General features: G+C 42.7%; 2 protein-coding genes across 2 annotated transcripts; one reads left to right on the top strand and one right to left on the bottom strand.

The window, feature by feature from the left end:
* Positions 1-2: 2 nt before the first annotated feature.
* LOC119009524 (probable crossover junction endonuclease EME2) lies at positions 3-3,044 on the bottom strand. Its single transcript, XM_037080871.1, has 8 exons — positions 2,479-3,044; positions 2,048-2,169; positions 1,839-1,934; positions 1,624-1,748; positions 1,402-1,480; positions 1,146-1,261; positions 611-800; positions 3-459 (listed from the first exon to the last, which is right to left on the bottom strand). The coding sequence occupies exons 1-8, from the start codon at positions 2,918-2,920 to the stop codon at positions 304-306; spliced, it is 1,326 nt and encodes a 441-aa protein (XP_036936766.1). The 5' UTR covers positions 2,921-3,044; the 3' UTR covers positions 3-303.
* Positions 3,045-4,233: 1,189 nt separating this feature from the next.
* On the top strand, positions 4,234-8,309 carry mfsd1l (major facilitator superfamily domain containing 1-like). The gene is made up of 13 exons (XM_037081456.1): positions 4,234-4,434; positions 5,086-5,186; positions 5,322-5,431; positions 5,559-5,614; positions 5,707-5,850; positions 5,947-6,105; positions 6,327-6,442; positions 6,555-6,655; positions 6,797-6,908; positions 7,014-7,151; positions 7,257-7,396; positions 7,493-7,604; positions 7,695-8,309. The coding sequence occupies exons 1-13, from the start codon at positions 4,413-4,415 to the stop codon at positions 7,833-7,835; spliced, it is 1,452 nt and encodes a 483-aa protein (XP_036937351.1). The 5' UTR covers positions 4,234-4,412; the 3' UTR covers positions 7,836-8,309.
* Positions 8,310-8,886: the final 577 nt, after the last annotated feature.

Raw genomic sequence — 8,886 nt, 5'->3', positions numbered from 1 at the left:
AGTTCTGCTGCAGCTCATTTTTATATACAGAAAGCAGTCCTTCTCACAGTACATGTTGCATTTGTGCATCAACAGGATGTTTTTTCAAAATATATAAATATCATATAATTAGTATATTCTATTGGCTGTAGTTCACAGGAGTCCTAATAGTGCTTTCCTGAGAGGTGAACTTGATATCTAAGGCCTATTCTTAGCTTGTAAACATCAACATTAATACATTAGCAGACAAGTGGTCACAAGTGTAATTAGAAACCAGATTTATCCGCGCTGACGTCTGTCCTTATCGTCTCTCAAGTGGACAAATTAGTCCAGGACCAGCTGGCCGTTCTGGGCAGTGAGGCAGCGGTAAACTCTGGCTGATATCTCCGGTCCTATTCGCCTCTCTTTACCTCCACTTTTCACTACAAGACTGGACAGGAGAACCTTCCTCTCTTCCTCTGACCCCAAGCTCTGGTACGCCTAAAAAACATATAGTCACAAAGACAAAAAAACAAAACAAAAAACAAAACATGTTTAAAGATGTGTTTTCAAATCACTGACAAGCAGCAGTTGCAAACAGCCAATGGTCACAATGGAGGATCCAGGCCACCACCTCTGCTGGTGTCTGTACCTGCAGCAGCAGCTGAGGAGACGGGTAGGCGGCAGTCACAGCGGAGGCCACGGCGGGGCTGACTCTGTTCAGCTGCTGGATCTGCCTGCTCCAGACCTGGATCAGCCCCGAGCCGTCCCTCTCCACCCGAGCCCCGCTGGCCCACGAACCATCCACACAGAAGGGCAGCTCGGCTCGCTCCGTCAGCAGTCTGGAAAAACATGGAAGGACATCTGTATATGTGAAAATATGTATGCTGTGTACAGAATCTATCTATCTATCTATCTATCTATCTATCTATCTATCTATCTATCTATCTATCTATATATATATATATATATATATATATTTTAAGTTGTCTTGCTGCATATTTATTGTCTTGCTGCTTCTGACTCTCAAGCTGCTCTAACAAGTGAATTTACCTGGTGAAGGATCAATAAAGTTTTATCTCATCATATTCTACAAGCGAGGGAACATTAGTCAGGTATCAAACGTGATGAAATTAATGATATGTTTCAACTTCTCTGACTGCTCTGTGAAAGTTTTCTTGGCTCACTTGAAAGGGCGCTTCGATAAGGCCTTCGTGACAGCGCACACGTGGTCGGTGACCTCCTGCCAGCCATTCAGGAGGACCAGTGAGATGTTCTTGCAGAGCTGTAGGTGCACGAGAACCTGGGGAGGAGACAAAAGAAACAACGCCTCATCATCTGGGCCTGAGAAGTTCAAACTCTCTTACCATTCACCATAAAGTGTACAAGAACGTGTTGTTGTCGAGCATTTGCAGTGTCTGAGAAAAATTGTAATAATCTGACCTCCTTGATGTCCAGATGCTCCATGCCCAGTTTGGACCCTAGTGTTTCATCAAGCAAATGCACACCACGCGCATCGGTCCTGTTGGCAAGTAAACTAATGTGTCACCTCGGCCATCATAGAAATTTGACCTCACTTGGGATTAATCAAGTTATTCATGAAGAAAGTAACCAGGCTATTCAGTGTATAACAGTTACAAGCTACACACATACACACACACACACCTGTAATCAGGCTGAGAGTCTGTCACTAAGAGTGTGACCACCTTCTTTGCATCCCGGTTGAGACACTCCAGCAGAGGACTGAGGAAGGACCCGACCCCTCTCTCCTCCTCTTCACTGTGTAGCATCTGCAGCAACAAAATAACAACAACGTGACCATCGATTCGGCTGCCATCTTACCATTTTATTATTTTTTTCTTTTACAATGTGATGCCTACTTTCTTCACGGAGACCACCAGGTCCATGAGGTCGGTCAGATCCAGCACCAGAACCACTTGCTCCTCCTCCACAGAGCTCTTTCCGTCATCTCCATGCTGCATACAAAACGGTAAAGAAAACATGCAGATGCTGTGCACCCACCAGATTTGCTGCAGATGTAGGAGCAACAGACAGAGACATGGTGTTAGAAGCAGCGTAAGGCGCGAACCTGAGGTAAGTCTCTGGTCCAGGTGATGCTGCGCGGGAGCTGCTGGCTCTGAATGCTTAGCCTCCAATCTAAGGCAGCCAGGGTGTCCAGCAAGATGTCTGAGCCATCCTGTTGGAGAAGAGCTGGGGGGGACAACAAAAAAACAAACAAACACATGATTACAGTTATTTCAGACTATTGTCCTCCTTGTGGAGGTCATAAGTGGTCCAGTGGTCCTTTTAAATACAAAAGTCCACATGTGTATGCTTTTATTTAGAGGGGCAAAATGAGTGTTGCCTTTTATTTGTTTTTGTTGTGACAGAGTAGTAAAAAAATACTTAAAACATGTGACTTAAGTTGATACTGATGTAATAGCTAGTAACCATGTATATTCGGTATGGCCTAGTGTCAGTTTTAGAATGCAAATTTCCGACGGCCCGTGAAGGCAGCACCTGGGTCTATGCAGACGGTCAGACTCTTGAGGCAGTTCTCCGGCCGGAGGCTCTTGAGGTTCTCCGCCGCCTCTCTCCTCCTCTGCTGCTCCCCTCTCCTCTCCTCCTTCTCCCGGGCCCTGGCGGCTCTCTGTCTCTCCCGCTCCTCCTTCCTCTCCCTGGCTGTCTGTCTGTCCGCCTCGATCTCCTCCTTGGTGCGGCGTTTTCGTGCAGGGCTCGGCGTGCCACGTCCAGCTGGCCTCGGAGGAGACAAAGCAGGAGTTTGACCAGACTCCCTCTTTGTGGCAGACGATGGGGCGGTTCTGCACTTGTCCTCTGAGCTCAGGTCCTCGGTTAAAACTGTGCTGACTGTTGCTATCGGACTGCTCCTGGGTTTGGTCTCACAGTCGCTTTCCTCAGATTCAGATACCTCCCATGTTTGAGCTCTGCGCAGCACGGACATTTCATATTTTTAAGACATAAACAAATTCCTCCAAAACTCCTTGAACACAACACATGGCCTTAACAAACATTCAGAGAGAGGAACAGCTGTGTTTGGATCACAGCGACGGTGTCCGCTGAGGGACAAACACTGCAAAGCGCGCTATATAGTCTAGCTTTTCCCTTTACAATTAAAACAGACTTTTTATGAATACACACGACTAAAGAGTAAATTAGATGTCTTTATTTTTTAAACTGGGTCATTTTACTGAATTACGTAATTTACCTAGTATTACGTGAGCTCACATTTCTGAGGTATTTGAAGTTTACTTCCATCTTATGCGACTTACACATGAATACATCACTAATTCTAAAACAATGATACAATATAACAACAAATTATTTGTCATTATTTTTATTATTATCATGGAACTGATCTTTCTTCATAATGAGTATTTTGGTACTTTTCTGATGCAAAGTATTTTTACGCAGGGATTTTACTTGAAATTGGGTACGTGTGCGCTGTGTTATTGCTGTCTTTCTAAGTAAGAGTATCTGTGAGAACGTCTTCCGCTGTTAATTAGATCAGCAGAAGGCAGAGTAAGACGCAGCAGCTGTCACCAGGTGGACTGTGGACATCACAGTCTGTGGCCGACACATGACTTGGTTTTGTGGATTAATATAAGGACACACTGATAAAACACTCAATGAGTGGGATGTATTTTTAAAAACAAACAAACAAACAGCAACTAAAGATGCTGCTGTACTTTGTGTCATTGGGAACCGCATTTAAAGACTGTAACTTAAAAGACAATAAAATATTTTAATCTGAATAATGTGAACACGCACATATTCAGTTAACAAATGCAGTGTCCTATAAAGGCCACTGTGATGATTTTGGTTGATGTTTCATTGTTTCTCTTGGAGGGTTTCAATAGACTGAGACCCCTTTTCAAATGTAATGTAGTTTAAAGATGCTGATGAGACAAATTAATTAAAGAAATAAATAACATACTTGCAAAATTTAGATATATATGTATATTTTTATAGAATTACACATGTTAAATTGAATATTTAAAAGCAATTAAATTACATTTTTTCTCTCTATAAAATAACCTAAAGAAAAAAACAAAAAAGAAAGTAGTGTTACAGTAACATTCACATAATATAATATAATATAATATAATATAATATAATATAATATAATATAATATAATATAAAGATCCAGAATTGTTCCTCAATAAAGTTTTCTTATTTAAATAAAAAGTCATCGGGGGCGGCTGCAGTGACGCTGCGTGCGCAGATTTCCATACCATCTGTTACGTCATCACACAGCACTTGACCGATCCACATAGTTTAAAGATCTGCGGTGTGCAGACCGCAGCAGCAGCAGAGTTGGAGCGGACCTCAACACAGCCTGCTAGCTCTGCTTCACTAGCCTTTATATGTAAACAACACTGAAAGATGTGATTTTAGAAGCTGTCTTTTATAGCCACTGTCATTTTCGCTCACTATGACGCAGCCGGCGGAGAAAGGTACGTCTGAATATGGTTGTATTTCCCAAAAATGAGTCCAAATTTAGCTTTAGCTAGCAAGACCTGTGTGTCGAAACTCTGTCCACCAAGAAAAAAAAACTGGGTCACAGAACTGAACAACTCAGCGTTTTAAACATCAACTGTCGTTAAGAGTTCATGTGACCGAACGGGAAGTGGGCAAAAACGTTGAGGTTAGCAGTAATAGTTTTCTATTTCATGAATATATTATGAAATAATACCTAATTCGGTAAATCATTTACCACCACTGAGTTAATTCTGCCTCACAACAGTCTGATTTCGCAGTGAGGAACACATGAAGCACCTACTCACAGATAAAGGAGGTGTCATGGGGTACAGACTTCATTAAAGTCCTCTTCAGCTACATTTGTTTGTCAACGCTGGTTTCTAGTTATTTTGCGTGAACTGATCTTATCAAAAGCACTGCATTAAAGCTGACATTAAATAGGAGAGATGAATGAATTTAAGGTTTTCCATTAGAATACCTGCTTACTTTATGGTTGGAAAATGTTTCCCTAGATATTGAACGAAAGTCACTTTAACTATAAACCAGTGCTGCTCTTCCTGTCCATGTTTCAGACTCACTTTCATAGTGAATTTAGGAAGCTCACAGCTTCTTTGTTATCTTTACAGCGTATTACCGCTTCCTGGTGCTCTTCTTCAACTGCTTGCTGACGTTCGGCTCCTACTTCTGCTTCGACATCCCCAGTGTTTTGCAGGATCAGTTCCAAGGGGTGAGTGAGAGGGAGCAGGAGAGCAGACTTAAGCTTAAACATGTTATCAGTATTCCTCCATATTGCTCAAGTACGATCATTGTAGTGTGATGTCACAGTTCCAATGTTTGTTTCCTCGCCCTCCTCACCTGACAGAACCTGACATGTCCCAATGCGACCGTGATAAATGGGACAGTGGACTGTGTGGAGGGACTGGGGATGAGCCCTCAGCAGTACAATCTTCTTTATGCCATCTATGCTTGGACGTAAGAACACACACACACACACACACACACACACACACACACACACACACACAGTGACTCTACTGTAATATACTGACATATGTCTTCATCAGAAAACATCTACGTGTTGGTGCTCTTTTCTCAACAGGAATGCGGTGGTGGTGATCATGGCTGGCTTCCTGATTGACAAACTAGGAAACCGCTGTAAGTGTAACGTATCTGCAGATGTGCTTATACAAACGGCAAAGTTGTGGGAAGCTCATGGTAAATTGATTTTTCTCTCCCCCTCTCTGCAGTTGGAGTGTTTCTCTTCTCCTTCCTGTGTGTTTTGGGCTCGTCGATGTTCGCGCTGGGCTCCCACTTCAAAGGGACTCCCTATCTGCTGCCGCTGATGCTCACAGGCCGACTACTCTTTGGATCAGGCAATGGATCTCTGACCAGTAAGGCCAACTAACAGAAGTCATACACACAAAGTCTTTGCAGAGTGAACCCAGAGGGATGTTCCTAAGCTGCTCTCTCTTGTGTGTCCTCATCAGTTGTTCAGAACCGCATCACGGCCTTCTGGTTCAAAGGGAAGGAGCTGGCCTTGGCTTTCGGTCTGACCCTGGCTTTCTCTCGCCTGGGTTCAGTCCTGAACTTCTTCCTCACGCAGAAGTTTGAGGAAAGATTTGGCATGCAGTGGACACTTTGGGGTGGTAGGTTTATGTCATGACTGAATAATGAAATGTTTTCAAAAGAAAAGTTTAAAGGGGGGTTTCAGTAGTAGTGGAAGAGCAACATAGCAAAACAAAAAGGGAAAAACAAGCATTTTGGGTTGACTGGTAAAAGTTGTTTAAATATGCAAAACATAGGGTCTGGGTTTAAAACTGTATTAAAGCGAATTCTCCTTAATGGCGCATTATGCTTTGTTTTCTAGGTGCGCTATTATGCGTGCTGGGCTTTGCATCCGCCATTATAGTCAGCAGTCTGGACAAGGTTGGGATGAGGCAGCTGGGGCTTGATGGCGCCATCCAAGAGGAGTCCCGCAAAGTGGTACGAACAGCATCTGACCTCAGTTTTTTCTGTGAAATGGTCAATACCTTCTTTGTCTAGCAGTGATTGTGTGGACTAAATGATTGTGTTCTCACCCACTCCGTGCGTGTAGAGGATTCAGGATGTGAAGCTCCTGTCGCTAAGATACTGGCTGCTGGTTCTCACCATTATGTTCTTCTACAACGGCATCTTCCCGTTCATTGCTGATGCCAGGTACAGCTGACAACACCCAGAACATGCATAAAACATTGTTATAAAACAACTTTTTATGATATGATATGATATGATATGATATGATATGACACTTAAAAGAGTCACTTATATTTTACATGTTGCTGTATTTTTCCTGCCCAGTAAATTCATTCAGGATAAGTACAGTGGCTACAGTCAGAAGGAGGCAGCTTATATCGCCGGGGCAGTTTATGACAGCTCGCTGGTCCTCTCAGCCAGCGTGGGCATTCTCATCGTGAGTATCTGTGACCTAAATCTCTTTCTTAACCTGCTGTATGACTCAAAATAAAACGAGCAGGTAAGCTTGTGTAACACATGATGACTCTTGTTGTCGTTTCAGGATTACGTGGGCCTGCGAGGCATTTTTGCAGTAGCCTGTGCCGTCCTCACGCTGCCTGTGTTTGGACTCCTGGCCTTCACTTTCGTCCCCCCTCTCGTCTCCACCATATGGCTGGGGGTCACCTACTCTTTCGCTGCTGTGAGTTCAGATCGATTTTCTAAACTCAAGCAGATGCAAGTAAATCCGTTTGTCCCTTTTATATATAGGAAAAGTGTGCATTTTAATTTAAACCCTGTCTTCCAGTCGAGCATGTGGCCGTCTATCCCCCTCGTCGTACCTCAGGCAACTCTTGGAACAGCCATGGGTCTTGCCACCTCCATACAGATGGTGGGAATCGGGGTGTCCAATCTGGTTGTTGGACAGATTCTGGGCACCAAGTCTAGGTATGATGTACTTCAGATCAGGGACTCAGTGCAGATGCTACACGATATATAATAGATCTCGACTGACCATTGATGTTTCCTCCATTCCCTGTTCAGTGAAACTAAGATTCCGTTGTGGCGTTGGCAGAGGATGATGATCTTCATGTTGGCCAACACCATCAGCTGCATCATCACCTCGGTGATGCTCAACGTCGTCGACCACAAACAGGTCAGACACCCTACGCACAGCTTGTGCACTGTTTCATATATGCAAGTGCTGCACCTACAGGATGTTGACATAATGTTTGTTTTTCTGCAGGGCGGGACCCTGAACAAGATGACCAAGAGGTCAGAGCAGGTGGCGACAGAGTCGGACAGAGAGCCGCTCAACCAGGGAGGGGAAGAGCAGGATGAGGATGAGGATGACGAGGCAGTCAGATCTCGTTCTATCAACTCCTGAGTTTTGTGTCCTCCAATCTCAACACAATCTGTCTGTCTTTTGTCTTTTAATATTTTTTTTGTATGCAGCAATGTTTAAAATTGAACTTTGTCCATTTTAAACCTCATTGAAAACGGATTTGTCTGCAGTTACTGTGGCAGATGACTGAGCAGTTTAATGAGCAAGGATGAATCTTGTTTAAACAGTATTTACACTAATAAAGTATACATATATTGTGAACCAGGTATTACAGATGTTTCAGTAATACGGGTCAGTAGAAAAAGAAAAAAGAAAATCCATAGAAAAACAAACTCTTTTTTTCTTTTTTTTTTAAAAAGCCTTAAATATTTGTACTTCTTATCTGTATGTTAGGTAGAGATTTCATTCTGTACTTGAAGAAGGGAATTTTATCACCAAAATGTCAAATGTAATAAACTTTTTTGATGGTATGATCTTTGCTACATGAAAATAAACAAGATACACCTTTGCGTGGAACCATTCTGCAAAGCCTGGTTTAGTTAAATGGATAAGACATATGGAGTGATTGATTATGATTTTGATTATTATTTATCACTGATACATCCTACAGTACCAGTGGTGTCCTACTTACTGTACATTCGACACAGTCTGCCAACAGTATGGGCTATTATGTTTTATAGTGTAGAAGTCTATAATCAATACTTCTTTAATAAAACTGCATCCAATGACAACAAAACAATGGCTCACTCATAGTGATGAACCTTTAGAATAATCATAACCTGACCTGCATTATCACACGACTTCATGGCTATTTTCAGCTATTGCTGTTGTTTAGCACTCCGGCCTTCAGCCTTAGTATTCTGGGTTACGCTCAGCGTTCTTCTGGTTTTATTTTCAGCAAAAAACAGTCATAAATACTCACTTTATAATCCCCTCAGCACCAAAGACAGACTCAGTTAGTGAGTCATCAGGGAACATAGTGGAACATTAAGCAGCTAAAGGGCCAGCTATTTCTCTCAGAAGTTGACTGAGTCTGAAATCTTGAAGCTGAGAGAAAGAAAATATTGGCTAAACACGAATTTGCTCTGAAAGG

This window comes from Acanthopagrus latus, chromosome 20 (genome assembly GCF_904848185.1).
Source record: "Acanthopagrus latus isolate v.2019 chromosome 20, fAcaLat1.1, whole genome shotgun sequence".
NCBI lineage: Eukaryota > Metazoa > Chordata > Actinopteri > Spariformes > Sparidae > Acanthopagrus > Acanthopagrus latus.
The sequence above is the reverse complement of the archived record's forward strand: the minus strand, read 5'-3'. Positions and strand labels throughout refer to the sequence as shown.

Excerpts from the sequence above, each read along its gene's own strand:
- LOC119009524 (XM_037080871.1), bottom strand. The coding sequence starts at position 2,920 with ATGTCCGTGCTGCGCAGAGCTCAAACATGGGAGGTATCTGAATCTGAG. Across the intron at positions 1,935-2,047 it reads GGACCAGAGACTTACCTCAG|CATGGAGATGACGGAAAGAG; the intron begins GTTCGCGCCTTA and ends TTTTGTATGCAG. Across the intron at positions 460-610 it reads CTCCTCAGCTGCTGCTGCAG|GCGTACCAGAGCTTGGGGTC; the intron begins GTACAGACACCA and ends TATGTTTTTTAG.
- mfsd1l (XM_037081456.1), top strand. The coding sequence starts at position 4,413 with ATGACGCAGCCGGCGGAGAAAG. Across the intron at positions 4,435-5,085 it reads GACGCAGCCGGCGGAGAAAG|CGTATTACCGCTTCCTGGTG; the intron begins GTACGTCTGAAT and ends TTATCTTTACAG. Across the intron at positions 5,615-5,706 it reads TGACAAACTAGGAAACCGCT|TTGGAGTGTTTCTCTTCTCC; the intron begins GTAAGTGTAACG and ends CCCTCTCTGCAG.